The sequence below is a fragment of the Danio rerio genome, chromosome 17, assembly GCF_052040795.2.
Source record: "Danio rerio strain M-AB ecotype USA chromosome 17, GRCz13ab, whole genome shotgun sequence".
Lineage (NCBI taxonomy): Eukaryota > Metazoa > Chordata > Actinopteri > Cypriniformes > Danionidae > Danio > Danio rerio.
In genome coordinates this window covers 22,557,753-22,573,617 of record NC_141037.1, presented here as the reverse complement: position 1 = coordinate 22,573,617, position 15,865 = coordinate 22,557,753, and the positions used below count along the sequence as shown (strand labels likewise).

Below are 15,865 nucleotides of genomic sequence, written 5' to 3'. Positions count from 1 at the left end.
TTGGACAATAAACTATAAACAAAACAAAATATACATTTTGTGTTCAACAGAAGAAAGAAACTCAGAAATGTTTAGGCCGTACTCGCACTATGTACAGTTGCCTCGAACCGGGCCAAAGCATGCTTGTCCCCCCTCCCGTCTCCCCCGACGGCCTGCACTCACATTACAATCGGTCCTGGGCATGCTTACGTCATCGATGATGTGCTGGTGGTCAGAAGCGCTCTCCCTCAGCACAGTGGGGATTTCTTCAGTTATATCGTTTGGGATGCGGTGACACGCAGTCAGATCATCATAAAACCCTCATGCTGCAAGAAATAGGAGGTTTGCTGATGTTGCGCAGCTGTCGAGCAGTGAGGGGTTTGGGTATTTAATAAACTGCGGCAGTTTGCATTCACTGAACAGTAAGAATGATTAATAAATCCAAATGAAACAGTCCCTTAAAAGTCACGTCTCGCTTTCAGTTTTGGGCATACCGCGCCAAAGCCCAAGTGAACCATGCTCAGGCACACCTCTACCAACCGGACCAGGGCCGGCCAAGTGAACTGTGCCTGAGCCCGATTCAGCGCACTTACACTTCTCAAACGATCCGGGAATCGGGCCTGGGCACAGTTTGGATAGCATAGTGTGAGTAGGCCCTTAAAAACCATTTGAGTGAGAATAAACAATGAGGTAATTTTCAATTTTGAGTGAACTACCCCTTTAAAATGCAGTTTTGTCAATCTGATCACAAGTGGAGGAAGCTTTTACAAAGGGTCTAAAATGTTTTGAGCTTGTACACGTCGGACCTCTTCCAGAGCTAGTTTAAAACGCATCACATTGGATTGCTTTAACAGTGTTGCTTGCTATGGTATCTCGAGTTAAACAAAAAAAATGTGATATTAACAACCAAAGACCCTTCACTTGTTCACAATCTGATCAGATTAGAGAAAACAAAATATAAATAAGCACTAAGTAATGTTTTTATGTTGTCCAGGATGCATCAGCCCAGATTCCACCAATAATGTAATGCATTAAACAATTTGCTCAGTATTGGCACTTGTATTATTGCGGATTGTTTAAAATGCGGTTGTCTGAGGTTAATGCAAGTGCACAGAATATAAAGGCAATAGAAAGAGAAATAAGAGGTTGAGAAACAAAACCTAGGAAAAATTAAGGACTAAGCTATTTTTGCTGCTTAAATCAGTTATGTAATGTAATGTACTAATGTAATTAGGTAAAGCATAATTATGTAATTCATTATTTAAACATTAACAATAAAGATACTAATTTGCATGCATGGCAATGATCTTAACAATACAGAATGAAAAAAAAATCAAGGGCTGCTTTTTTTTTTTTTAAAGAGAGCGCGAGAAAGGGAGGAAGAGCAGGGTGTGGCTTTAGCTTTTCTCATCTCAGTCCAAAGCAAAGACAAAAATGAGGAGGGGAAACCAAGAGCAATTGAACTACACAGATGCACAATGAAAATAAAGGGAGAACAGCAGGAGAAACAAAGCAGAGAGTCAAACACCTGATATTTGCAGTGGGAATTCCTGCAAAGCTTGGCTTAGGTGTGTGTGTGTGTGTGTGTGTGTGTGTGTGTGTGTGTGTGTGTGTGTGTGTGTGTGTGTGTGTGTGTGTGTGTGTGTGTGTGTGTGTGTGTGTGTGTGTGTGTGTGTGTGTGTGTGTGTGTGTGTGTGTGTGTGTGTGTGTGTGTGTGTGTGTGTGTGTGTGTGTGTGTGTGTGTGTGTGTGTGCAGTGACTCAGCTCTCCGTCTGCAGGATTGAGAGAACAGAAAAGAGGACTATGAATTCCCTCCTCTTTTTTTTTTTTTGCTCACACTGTTGCGTCATAAATCAGTGAGTCCTGCGATGTACTCACTCATTGAAAAGAGTGCCACTGAGCACAGCATCTGTGTAATGGTTGTTTTCATTTTTACACTGCCCACTTGCATAGTATAAGATTGGTGGTCAATAAACTGTATGTGCCAGGCATTGTTAGATATTTTTTTTTACCCAGAAAGAAGGTTCATATATATTTTAGTTTTCTTTTTTATGTTCATTGTAACTTATGTTTTTTGTCATTTGGATTTAGTTTAATCCTAGTTGTCAATTTCCAATTAGGAATTGAATGCTTCAGCTTTAAATTATTGTGCTTTAATCCCCAGACTGCATTTAACATTTTTGTTATGGGGCATGTATCATGCTCATTTTGCCCAATCTCATATTAATCTTTAGTACTTGCGGAGTAGTACTACACATAATGTAGTACTGATGCTAAATTAATTCTGCTTCCCCACGATCGCTAGAACTGAGCCAGAGAAAGATGAGTGCATTGGTTGTAAAAGATCGATATTAATTTGTGTTTTAACTAAATAACATTTATTTTGGGTTGCAGACATCTGAATACACATATTCACTAGCAAAATACAACACTTCTGATTATGCATATTATGATCACATTTTATTTTGATGGTCCATTTGTTGAATTTAAGTTGCATTGCATCTAGTGTACATGCAAACTAATTCTCATTGGAAAAAAAGTAGACTTTTGGGTTATGGTTGGGGTTAGTGTAAGTTGACGTGTACTTGCAAAGTTTCTTATGATCATTTAAATGTCTGTTAAAGAAGCAGTATCAACAGATATTAAGCAGACAGTCAGCTAATACTCAAATAGACCATCAAAATAAAGTGTTACCCATATAATTCACAACAGATACACACAGTTTAGGTATCTAGAATGTTTATGCTATTCTTCAGCCAGTTAACATCATAATACTTTCATGTATTTTGTTGTAAATCTAGCAGCTCTAATCTTTCCGCTGCAGCGCAAAGGGGCTGTGGTGTGTCATGTCATAAACCAGTTGTGTCAACATGGAAATATTAAAGTGATGGATTCTAAATAACGGTCACATTCAAAACGTCATCTGCGGGGGTTAGCTGAAGTATTTGATTGCTTATGCTCTGACTGTTATGTGCACTGTACACTGTAAGTGTTTCACCCTTAATGTCAGCTAGAGCCATGGTCGAAAGAAGCTTTTCAAAACTATTGTTAACCCTGAAGTATAATTCTTTGACAAAGAAAACTCTGTAATATCTGTAAATAGTTTTTTTATGGCATCATATGACTTGTGATTTACACAAAGTAGTTTTTAGCTAACAATGATATTCCTCTCTGTGAACAATTAATTTATGAATTGCTGTAAAAATGAGTTTATTGTAATACTAATTAAATAACATGAATAAATGTTCACATTAGCCATTATGTATTTTAATTTGAATGTTTCATGTGTAAGCCTAGGTTTGAGAATCTGGTATTCAATGTTTTGTCATTGTGTTCTGCATTTATCTAGGCTGCTCTGGTTACTCGCGAGAATCCTGATCAGCTGATCATCGCTCTAGAACCAGAAGCTGCATCTATTTACTGCAGGAAGCTGCGCCTCCACCAAATGGTCGACCTGGGGAGCAAAACAGCCCTGAACGGTTACAGTCCGACTGACAATGCTGGGGTGGGAATGACCCAGGGTAAGACACAAATACTGTTTTTCACTGCATTTCAGTACAGGTAAAACACAAACATTCTGCTATGAGGATGAACAAAACTGGTCAACTCATGATTAAGATGTACTCTTTATAGCAATAGTTGAAAATTCTGCCTCAATAGGTTCCAAACCATTATGGGATGTTTTGTCTGTTGAAAGCAAAGTAATCTATTTTGAATTTTTTTCAAACCTCTATCCATTGACTTCCAGAGTAGGAAAAATATACTCTGCAAGTACCAAGCAAATCAATGGCTGTGGGTTTTCAACATTCCTCGAAAAGAGCGGAAGAACAGGTTTTGAACAAATGAGTTTGACAATTTAATTTAAAGTTTAATTTATGGTTAAACTATCACCTAATATATTTGTTGAGGATAATGCTGTTCATGTGTTTTGATGCCATTAACCTATGGCTAATGATTCTTCTTCAAGTTTTGGCATATTGTGTACGAAGTGACTTAATAGCTTCCATAAGTTTCTAAAACAATGTTTTATGCTGAAATGTAAAGCAGCAAAGCAGCTTAACTTCCAGTGAAATGAGGATTCCTCCTAAACTAATGCTGCAGGACTCCTGCAGTCCAAAATGCCTATTAAACCCTCACTGCAGTGCAGGAGAAGGTGATGATGCAAGCAGAAATCAGCAGGAGGGACGGATGGAGCAAGGGAGAGATTAATGTTTTTTAATCTAAGCTCATTTTAGATGTGCAGTATATCTTTATGTGGCCTTTATTTCTTCTTGTGAACTTGGCATAACAAAATAGTTGGTATATAAAGACATACATAGAAGACAATGTTTCAGATAATGAAATTAATACTTTTATTCAGCAAGGACGCATTCAATTGACGCCAGTTTGTTTATTTGCTTTTTAAAAATAAAAAGTATTGTACTCTTGGGGAGCTGAAGAAGCTTCTTACACACCCCAAAATTTTGAACAGTCACATATTTACTACCATGCATGAACACACAGATGCCATCTTGTGGTATTTCAACTATGGGCACTTTTGCTCTGCCAGCAGTTGATAATGAAATTGTAACTAATTGTTCAATTTTAAAAATGAAATGTAACTTTTCTTTCATTATTATAACTTAAAATATATATAATTTACTTTTTATTTACTTTGCAATGAAATTAAAGGTGCAGTAGGTGATTGTCTTCAAAACATGTTTTGTTTTGCTGGTTGAAAGTCTCTTTACATTCCAATAGTAAAGATTAAATTAAATGATCTAAATGTATTTGTATGTATTTTTATATTCTGGGTAAGGAATAAAACAAAAAAAATGTCCAATTAACTATTGTCCTCCCAACAATTCCCATTATTCTAATAAGTAGCCTAAACTGTCTGTCAATAAATGTATATATGTACAACGCACATCTCTGTTTACACAGATCCGCCATTTGTGCATACACACATGCAAGTGCCCCGCATGTTCATGTTAAGACGAGACAATCACAGCGGTAAAATGAAATACTGAATTAAAACCTCAAAACGTCAAAATCTTGAATCAATATTGGAGTTAGTTTTGCACACTGGAGGAAGGACAACACCATTGCTAAAGTATTTCTTTTAGACAGGTAATGTTATGTTTTATAATTATTTCAGTCAGGCAAAGCTGATGTAGATTGTGTTGTGTTATGAATGGGTTATATGCACACAAGTGTTGTTCAGCCACTGAAATCAACTGGTGGATTGATGTGACTTTTCAATTTCATAAGGAACCTTTGAGAGCATCGATGATGTAGATTTTTATTTAGTTTAACAACAAAACACAAGTAAATAGCGTTATTACGCTTAGCCCGCTTTAGTTGGTTAAGTTAAGCAACTTAAGTTGGTTTTATATTCACATTGGTTCTTTTTTGAACAATGACAACCTGTGACTCGCTCCCTATATTGTTTTTCATGCTACTCTGAATATTCGATCTGAAATAGCATGTTGTGTGGCTTAGTAATAAGTGTAACTCCTGCACCCCGCCAGGCAACCACTAAGCATACAGTAGTCGCTTCAGGATAACACGCATGAGAAAGGGAGACCATTATGTAGTTTTACTTGCTACACAACTGAAAACATGCTAGATATAATACAGTTTTTCATTCAGAACTGCAGTATTATATAGTACTCTAAAGTTTTCTAACTGGCGAATGACATAAATGTCATCTTAAATATCCGCGCACTCGTGTTTTAGGAGGCATTGCTTTGGACGGCAGGGGAGGAACTGTGTTTCAAAGATATTACACTAACCTGTTAGCATTTTGACAGATCAGCTTCTGCACCTTTAACTTTAACATGATAGATTAGCAAATACATTTTACTTGATCAAAACCAAAGGTCATTGGTGCCCATAGTTGAAGAAACACCTCTGTTAGATTCCACAGTAAGTATGCTGTGAATATTTCTGTTTTTGATCAGGCAGAGTGCATCATTTACACTTGTTTTTCTCCTTCAGCCGCTGCTCTAACAGCAACACAGAAACACTCTCTTTATCCTCTGTTCATTCCAGTTCACCTCCATTGCCCTGCTCATGTTATTTTTATAGACTGTCAGCACCGCATGCACACACACACATGGTTTGCATTTTATTAACAATGCAATTGTACATGAGTAAGTACTAAATAGCATTTTAATGACTTGTTTGTAGAAGTGAAATGTCATTTTTCATGTTCATCCAGAAGGTAACAGACTTTGCTATATGGTGATGCCAGCATGAGAAACAGCTTTGGCAAATTCACAATCCCTGTCTTACAAATGACCTCCCTCACTCTCTCGATCTCTTTCGTTTCATTGAAGTTTGCATGCACATTTAATCAAAATCATGCGATTGTTTTAGATCATGCCTAGCATTTCCTTTGGAAAGAAAACATTTTTAATTACAACAAAAAATGTCAACAATGTGTCAACGAATTATTTGCACAATGAATCACATTTGTTGTGAATTGCATCATTGGTTAAGATCAGCAAGGAAGAATCTCTCATTGTTTTTAAAGAATTTTGGTCAGCATTTAAGAATGATATGAATGCGTTCAGTCCATTATGTGTCTTAAACAATTAAAATACAACTACGACTTGTGTGCATGCAATGACCTTAGTCTGATGACAACAGCAAGCATATCTGCACATACTAAAGCAGTGACTGGAAAAAAAATGCTGATTTAGTACCTTTTAAGTTGAAAGATAATAGCAGAACTTTAAAGTAATAGCACTGTGATTGGTAGAAGTTAAATATAACTCATAAAAAGGCAAATGTGCAAGTGAGAGAGAGAAGAAGAATGAAGCACAAAAGCAGTAGTGTTTATTGATTATTTTAGCAGCAGTGGTATCTGTGCTCTGATATTCATTATATGTGATATTGAATGGCAGGCATTGAATGTGTGGTTAGTTTTAGTTGTCAGTGACACAGGAGGGGATTGTCTTGTGAAGCACACAGAGGATCTTTCTATCTGAAAATCCCTGAAATACTTCATCACTGAAGACCAGAGATACACAGAAGGGACATTTAGCAGAATTGATGGAGTATCTGAATGCATTTTTTTAAATTATTGTTATTATTTGTTTGGGTCAGTTTTATTTGTGCAGGTGATATTTATACATCACATGAAGCTGAATAAATAAACAATACATTTATATTTTTCGGATGTGGTGGGATATTTGGCCACGATAATATTACTTGAAAATCTGGAATCTGGAGAAAATGCTGTTGAAATGAAGTGCTTAGCAAAGCACATTACTCATAAATTGGGTTTTGATATAGTAACTGTGTGACATTTTTTAAATGTTCATGCAACCTGATCTTTACTATTCTAATTACTTTTGGCTCAAAATAATAATTATAATAAGAGTAATAATTACCCAATAATGACCCATACAATGTATTTTTGTCTATTGATAAAATATAATCGTGCAACGTAAGATGTTTTGTGGTCCAGGGTCACATTAATGTGTTTGAAAGAATTATTTTACACTCAAAAAATGACATTTGCGGTTTGTTCAAACTACTCATTTAAAAGAAGCTGAAACAACACAATTATTAAGATTTGTTTGGGACAACTTATTTATGTTCAATCCACTTAAATTCGTGAAAAAACTAAGCTAACTTTATTTCTTTATGTTGTCCCAACTCAAATCGATTGTGTATAACCCAGCACATTTACCAAGTGTATGCTTAACAAGGCTCCTTTGTTTGATGAAAAATACAAACCATTTAAAACTGAATGTTATTTTGGGATTTTCATATATTTTAAGGAGAATTTTTCAATGTTGTGTGATCTTTCAGGAATCATTCAAATGGGACGATTAACTGCTTAATATTCAGTGCTTATTACAATCCATACCTTAATTTCATATTGGGCCAAACTTGCATTATTGAAAAAGTGTGTGTGTGTGTGTGTGTGTGTGTGTGTGTGTGTGTGTGTGTGTGTGTGTGTGTGTGTGTGTGTGTGTGTGTGTGTGTGTGTGTGTGTGTGTGTGTGTGTGTGTGTGTGTGTGTGTGTGTGTGTGTGTGTGTGTGTGTGTGTGTGTGTGTGTGTGTGTGTGTGTGTGTGTGTGTGTGTGTGTATGTGTGTGTGCGTGTGTGTGTGTGTGTGTGTGTATATATATATATACACAGTTGAAGTCAGAATTATTAGCCCCCCTAAATTATTAGCGCCCCTGTTTATTTTTTCCCCAATTTCTGTTTAACAGAGGGAAGATTGTTTCAGCACACTTCTAAGCATAATAGTTTAATAACTCATTTCTAATAACTGATTAATTGTATCTTTGCCATGGTGACAGTAAATAATATTTGACTAGATATTTTTCAAGACACTTCTAAACAGCTTAATGTGACATTTAAAGGCTTAACTGGGTTAATAAGGTGAACTAGGCAGGTTAGGGTAATTAGGCAAGTTATTGTATAATGATGGTTTGTTCTGTAGATTTATCGAAAAAAAATTGCTTAAAGGGGCTAATAATTTTGTCCCAAAAATGTTATTTAAAAAATTAATAACTACCTTCATTGTAGCCAAAATGAAACAAATTAGACTTTCTCTAGAAGAAAAAATATTCTCAAACATACTGTGAAAATTTCCTTGCTCTGTTAAAAATCATTTGGGAAATATTTAAAAGAGAAAAAAAAAATCAAAAGGGGGCTAATAATTCTGACTTCAACTGTATGTGTGTGTGTGTGTGTGTGTGTGTGTGTGTGTGTGTGTGTGTGTGTGTGTGTGTGTGTGTGTGTGTGTGTGTGTGTGTGTGTGTATATATATATATATGTTTAGCATTTATCTATTATGATATCCTTTTTGCTTTGTGCTAAAATAGTGCTGGCTATGAACTGTCATTTTGGTTACATGATACAATTCTGGAAATTGAGTACTTGTTATTAGATTGTATTTTTAAATTCTATTAATCAGGTTACAGTTCCTTAGTATTTTTATGAAACAATGATACCTTTTTTTAAGGATTAATGAATAAATACAAAGTAGTTAAAAAGAAATCCTTTGTAACATTAACACTGTTTGTAAAGTTGCTTTTTGATCACATTATTGCATCCTTATTGAATAAAGGTATTGCTTTTCTTATAAATTAAATAGTACCCATCTCAGAAATGTTAAAAAATAATATACATTTTATGGATTGATCCATTATTTAAGAAGCAACAGAAATCTAATATTCATCAGAACTAAATAATGTTCCCACAAAAAAAGACTGTGTTTTCCCCAGTTAACAAGTAGTGAATTTGCTTTTAGGGTGGTTACAGGACTTTCTGACATGGTCATTTACTGAAAAAAATGTCTGCTGCTCTAATTCATTGTTTTGTGTGGCTAAGGGAAATGTCAATCTGACATCAGTCTCCATGCGGTCACTCTCTTTCTCTCTTTCAGAGCTTTTAAACTTCCTGTTTGGCAATGTTTACAACTGGTGAAATGGCCATTATCCTCTGACGTCATCAGACCAACTGGCCTTTATCAGAGCAGGCCGATCTCAAATGAACAGAGACTTTAGCATTCCAGTTACAGTCAGGAAGTTCATGAAAAAGAGAGGAAGTCTTTCAGTGGAATATTTATAGAAAATGAACTGCATATTTAAGCCCTTCTGGATTAACCTCTGTGTTTAGAAATTCTACGTTAGCTTTCTAGCTGAAGGTTTATCTATTTGAAATGAATGTAAATTTTGCAAGGATATTATTGTGCATATGAGGTTGATGATAGCTTATTTAAATTAATTTTGAGTATCACAGGAATGTCATGCACAAAGATTTGTTAAAGGATATACAGTATTCCCTAACATTTGGTGCTGTGATTCTAATTGTACATGCTCATGTTTTATATTTTTAGATTATTTTTATTTGTTTATTTATTATTTTTTGTTTATTATTTAATTTTTTAATGAGTTAATAAATTAATATATTTTTAATAATGTTTTTTTTTTAGATAATATGACTATTTTTATTGCTTATTGCCCAGCATTAGAGATTTTTATGTACTTCATATGTAATTAGATATTTATTATGGCTTAATTAATTAGACTACGTTAAAATATAACAATAGCATTAATAAAAATAATCATAATAATTGTACTTTTACAAAATTGTATAGAAAATACAAAACTTTGTTCAGGTGCAATATGAAAATGTTTGTGACCAATCTTTTAAAATATAAGATTCAAATACAATAAGAGAAATTACAACTTTGCTCCTTTTCCTGGTATTAAATCTTACATTCCATCAGAATTTTTTCCAGCAGCTTAAAGAAGCCACATTCAGCCCATGTTCCTTTCTCATCCTGTCGCCTTGCCTAAAGATCTGCCACACCCAAATACACAGACACAGAAATTGAGCTTCACGCGGCATTCCCTCTCACACACACTCCTGTCTCTCTCTGTTAACAACCAGCTAAGGAGCATGTGCGCCGTAACCGACAGAGCCGCACCTTTCTGGTGGAGAATGTCATAGGAGAGCTCTGGTCTGAACTCGCTGAAGGTAGAGTCTGCCTCTTCTCACACACACACTTCTGTCTTGTAGTGTTTTGCTCCTGCTGTTTCTAATGCTGCTGTCATGGGGTAGGAGGTCTAAAGCTCACAGGAAGGATGCACAATAGTCTCAAACCACCAGAACTGTCAATTCTATTCCAAAATGTTAATTTTGGCCAAACGGCTACCCACATAGATAAAGACTGACAGAAGTGATCATTTACAAACTGACTTGTTTTAATGCATAGTTACACCTAGAATGGATTCAAAAGAGCTGGTTTCAAATTTAAGTCTGTCTAAATACTGATTATTTAGCAAATTTATTTGTCAACAAAATTGGGAGTTGATGATCTTATCAATAACTGCTGTTGCCATTTATGTGCGGTAAATGGAGTGTGCAGTGTGTGTGAATGGATCTTGGGTGGTTCTTAAATGTGTTGACTAAGGCTGTGCATCCTAACTGAGATGTTGAGGAATACGCTTAGTTTCAAATCGCTTTGACTTATTCTGCTGTCTGAATCAACTATCGGTACTGCCTCAGCACACTTTGCCTATTCATCACTGCTGGAATAACACACACGCAGATTAATGCTCTATAAAGTCATTTAGGTTTTTAAGAGAGAAAAGTTCACCCAAAAATGAAAATTTTCAACCTTCAAAGCATACAGGATAAAGTTTTTTTTTCTTTCTTCTGTAGAACATCAAAGGTGCTGTACATAAGTATTGACTCATCTTAAAGGGCCAGGAAACCCCCCTCTTTTGGTTCAAGTCTACCTCTGAATTTTTTTTAAATGCTCTGAGATGGGCGTGGAGCACTGCGAGCAGAGGGAGGAGTAGGCGTGGCTGGCAGAGCAGGGAAAAAGAGGGGAGTGAAATGAACAACTATTGTCAGTTGGCTCACAACATGAGACACAAACACAAAAGGACATCCATAATTTTATAGTTTACAAAGTTAAAATGCAAAGAAATAAACAGTAAGTAGTTTAATGTCCTGCTTTGTTTGTTATTCGTAATTTCATATACACACAACCGCAATTTGTTATATAATTTTAAAGATAATCGTGTTTATATAAACACTATAAATGAGAAGGACTTTTCTTTTCTAAGGTCCAACCATTAGCCCTGCCGATAATCCGGAGGATTTTAAACATAGGCAAGCACAGCTGCACAGATATACTGTAGGCAATGTGTCTGAATGGTAACAAACTCAATTGATAAAGTACAAAGTCCATCATTCTCTAATTCTCGTACAGCTCTCCCGACCAAAAATGCTCGCTACTAACCAACAGCTTTGCTGTATTAGTCAGAAAATCGCATGGAAAAAACATGCAACAAACCCTGTGGATCATGGAAACAAACACACATGACCCATGCCGTTCACGTAGGTGGTCTTACAGCTTGGCAGGCCTGCCTTGACTTCAGACAACACATGATCTCATGAATAATTAAGAAGCAGGGTCTTCTCATAGGATACAAAATCTCCGCTATGAAAAATAATGAGAAACTGACGCATCATAACTCCACTATGGCAGATTCGCGATATGTCACATATTTTGATCCCGCCCCAAAAATTATATTAAAGCCGGAAGATGAAATTAGCTAACAAAAGCTCAAAATGATCCAGTTTTCCCCACATTTAAAGCTGACAGGTGCTAACGCTGTCTTAATTGATGCTAAACACACACAAATCTGTTAAAATTTCAAAAATATTACTCCAAGGTGTCTTGAACCTTTAAACATAAAAAAAAAAAACATCAGTGAGCATGCTAAATGAAAGTTTGTTTGGAAGCTATTTTAAAGTCAGTTATTCTGCTTTAAAAATGTGCGTTCCATGTCGGAATGTCTGTCTGTGTTTTGGTCTAACTCCGCCCAATGCCAGTTTATCCAATTAGATGTCGGCCCCCTGGGCTACCTTGAAAACCAGCATTTTTCATTAGTTAGAATGGCTGCCTTAATATATGCTGGCGCAGCAGAAAATGTGAACTATATAGCAGCCTCTGAAATGAGACGCAGATTCAGAGTTATGAAAATCCACATGAGGTGTTTTTTAAATAGCAAATAATGTAAATTTTACAAATGTAAACATTAGCTGAGCAGCTTAAACTGTAAGGCTTGATTGTCAGGCACACGCGCTCCTGTTAATGGTGTCATCAATCTGGCAACCTGCGTTTGTTTTTGGGTGAACTTTTTTTAAATAAGCAGGGATTTCAAACAGTTTGTAAACAATATACACAACATGCACAGAACCTTAATTCTGACAGCCTCATACTGAGTTTCCAGCCAGTGATTCCTGAATGTAGGTCACTGTTCCCTTGACAAAAGCGCTTGGCGTATCTGTCAGAGTCACTTCCATCCAACATCTGCTCCCAGTTCCTGAAAAAGTGTCAAATGTCAGCAGACGAGATCTGTCCTTATGACTTTGTTTGTGCCGGTCGTTCCTCAAATGATGTTTCTGTCACTCTCCAGGTGATCGTTATGTGGTGGTGGATTGTGGAGGAGGAACAGTGGATCTCACTGTACATCAGATCCGGCTGCCGGAGGGACACTTGAAGGAGCTTTACAAAGCTTCAGGTACAGGCCATAACTTTGGAGATTCACATTTTGATTTGATTGATTTTTTTTTATACACAGTTTAATAGATATACGAGGAGCCATGAAATGCAAGGTCTAATCCATAGGCTGTGCAGTTATTTATAATGTAACATTTTTCATTCTTTTCAAAATATTTCTCAAGTGATGTTTAACAGAGACACTTTTCATAATTTTAACTACTTTTGAGTCATTCCTTTCTCTTCTTCTTTTTTCTTTGCCATGATAGCAGCACATAATATTTTACTTACTGAAATAATATTTTACTTTTACTATTGTAAAAGTTGTATTATATATATATGTATATATATATGTATATATATATATATATATATATATATATATATATATATATATATATATATATATATATATATATATATATATATATATATATATATATATATATATATATATATATATACTGCAAGATACCAGTATTCAGCTTTTTCAAGATTTAAATGATTAATTAGGTTAGTTACAGTGTGTTTACTTGGTAAGTAATTATAAGTCATTAGACAACAGTGGTTTGTTTTATGGCTAAATTATATAATATTTTTGTTGCTTAATTTAGAGCTGGGTCGATAAAAGATATTATATCAAATCACAATAAAATTTATGTCAATAACAGTTATGAGCTCTGGACTTTTTTTACTCTGTATTGATCTAAGAGCCAATCACACAGTGGAAATGTACAACAATGAGAATCTAATGTTAATATTAGAGATATACTGAATTATCTGCCCCAGGAAATTTATCCGTCAAAAAAATGTTATGTCATTCAATGGACGTTCTAATTTTTCTGGCTTCAGTCATTGTTGAGATACTCTTTTATATCTGGAACCATTAACAACTTATATTAAATTATATATTGTCATTGTTCAATATGGAAAATAAATATTGAGATTACATTTTTGCCATATCGCCCTGCCCTAGCTTAATTATATAACTAAATAAAAAATTTTGCAAGGGGGCTAATACTACTGACTTTAATTTTTTTTTTATTGGAAAAACTTTCTTTATTCCAGCCAAACTTTTAGAAATTATTGGAATTTCTTGTGAACACATCCTCGCTCTTTTAAACAACACTTTAAACCTTTAAACAAGTATAATTTTTTTACATAAGGGCTAATAATTTGGACTTTAACTGTAAATCCACCTTTTTTCTATGCCCCTGGCTGCTTTGCATGAATTATGGGAGTAATTTCCATTAAACTTTATACAATCAGTGAAATTAAGTGTTAATTAAGTTTTACAACTGGGCATAATGAGGTTGCTTTATTCTCACAGTTTATCCTTCAAATATGAAAACTTAATAGAAAAATATGGAAACTTATTAGAATAAACAAATTACTTTCAAGATCATGAATAACTGATATACATGAAAATACATGAACAACCACTGGAATACTAAAAGAAAAACAATCTGAAGTAGAAAAATACAGTGCTACTAATGGCACGTTAAAATACTAAGCGTATTGTGCCGGCAGCTAATGCCCACTGAAGCTAACCAGGGCTGTGCCCAGTCAGTACCTGGATGGGAGAACACATGGGAAAGTTAGGTTGTTGCAGGAAGTGGTGTTAGTGAGACCAGTAGTGTGCTCAACCTGCAGTCTGTGTGAGTCCTAATGCCCTGGTATAGTAAAGGGGACTCTATACTCCTCAGTGAGTGCCGTCTTTCGGATGAGACGTTAAACTGAGGTCTTAATTCTCTGTGGTCGTTAAAACTCCCAGGATATCCTTCAAAAAAGAGTAGTGGTTTTACCCTGGCATCCTGGCCTTTGTCCATCATGGTCTCCTAACTATCCCCATGCCATAATTGGCTTTATCACTCTGTCTCCTCTCCACCAATCAGCTGGTGTGTGGTGTGCCCTCTGGCACAATATGGCTGCCGTCGCATCATCCAGGCTGATACTGCACACTGATGCTGGATAAAGAGATTATTTTTATTATTATTATTATTATTATTATTATTATTATTATTATTATTATTATTATTATTATTATTATTATTATTATTATTATTATTTTTAAAGTTATTTTCTTGATCAATAAAAATAAAGCCCAAAATCAAACTCGCCTGTCAATTATTTTTCAGCATGTGTGTATATATAGTATCAGTAGCACAGCTTTATTATTTGATTTGTTTCACTTCTTTTAAATGGAAGTACTCCAACTCAGAAGGGCTACCCATAATTTAAAAAGCAGTAGTCATGTGTGGAAATAGGTAAATGGACAATAAAACAAGCACAAACAAACAAGCATGAATGTAATAAGATTGTGAAAGCCTGAAAAGTACATGACAGTATATAATAAACTAAAACAATAATAATAGTTTAAATATTTAAGTGAACAGAAGCTGTAATTCTGACATGTCATTATTCTCAGTCACATTCATTTTCATATTTCCTTCCTCTTCACAGGAGGTCCATATGGCTCTATTGGTATAGATTATGAATTTGAGAAGCTCCTTTGTAAGATATTCGGGCAGGATTTCATCGACCAGTTTAAGATCAAGCGTCCGGCCGCCTGGGTGGATCTGATGATTGCATTTGAATCCCGTAAAAGGGCCGCAACTCCTGACCGAAGCAATCCTCTGAATATTAACCTGCCCTTCTCTTTCATCGACTACTACAAGAAGTTCAGGGGACACAGTGTGGAGCACGCGCTGAGAAAGAGCAAGTGAGTGTCAAAAATACAGGCAGAAATCCCCTTTTATCACAGTCCAGTCAAGCTGCACCATATGCAGATTACTTATATGATCTACCCACCTTCATGTTTCTGTCAACAATACAGAAGAGAAACAATTTGTGCTCATC

General features: G+C 35.4%; 2 protein-coding genes across 5 annotated transcripts in view; one reads left to right on the top strand and one right to left on the bottom strand.

The window, feature by feature from the left end:
- Positions 1-15,865, bottom strand: part of LOC141378555 (uncharacterized) — an 876,076-nt gene that overhangs the window by 118,515 nt on the left and 741,696 nt on the right. The window lies entirely within an intron of this gene.
- Positions 1-15,865, top strand: part of hspa12a (heat shock protein family A (Hsp70) member 12A) — a 59,639-nt gene that overhangs the window by 31,896 nt on the left and 11,878 nt on the right. For 2 of the 4 annotated variants that reach the window (NM_001430855.3, NM_001430854.3), the window contains 4 exon segments: positions 3,329-3,500; positions 10,381-10,467; positions 12,924-13,028; positions 15,470-15,728. In NM_001430855.3, coding sequence (NP_001417784.2) covers positions 3,329-3,500; positions 10,381-10,467; positions 12,924-13,028; positions 15,470-15,728 — 623 coding nt within the window. 4 annotated transcript variants of the gene reach the window in all.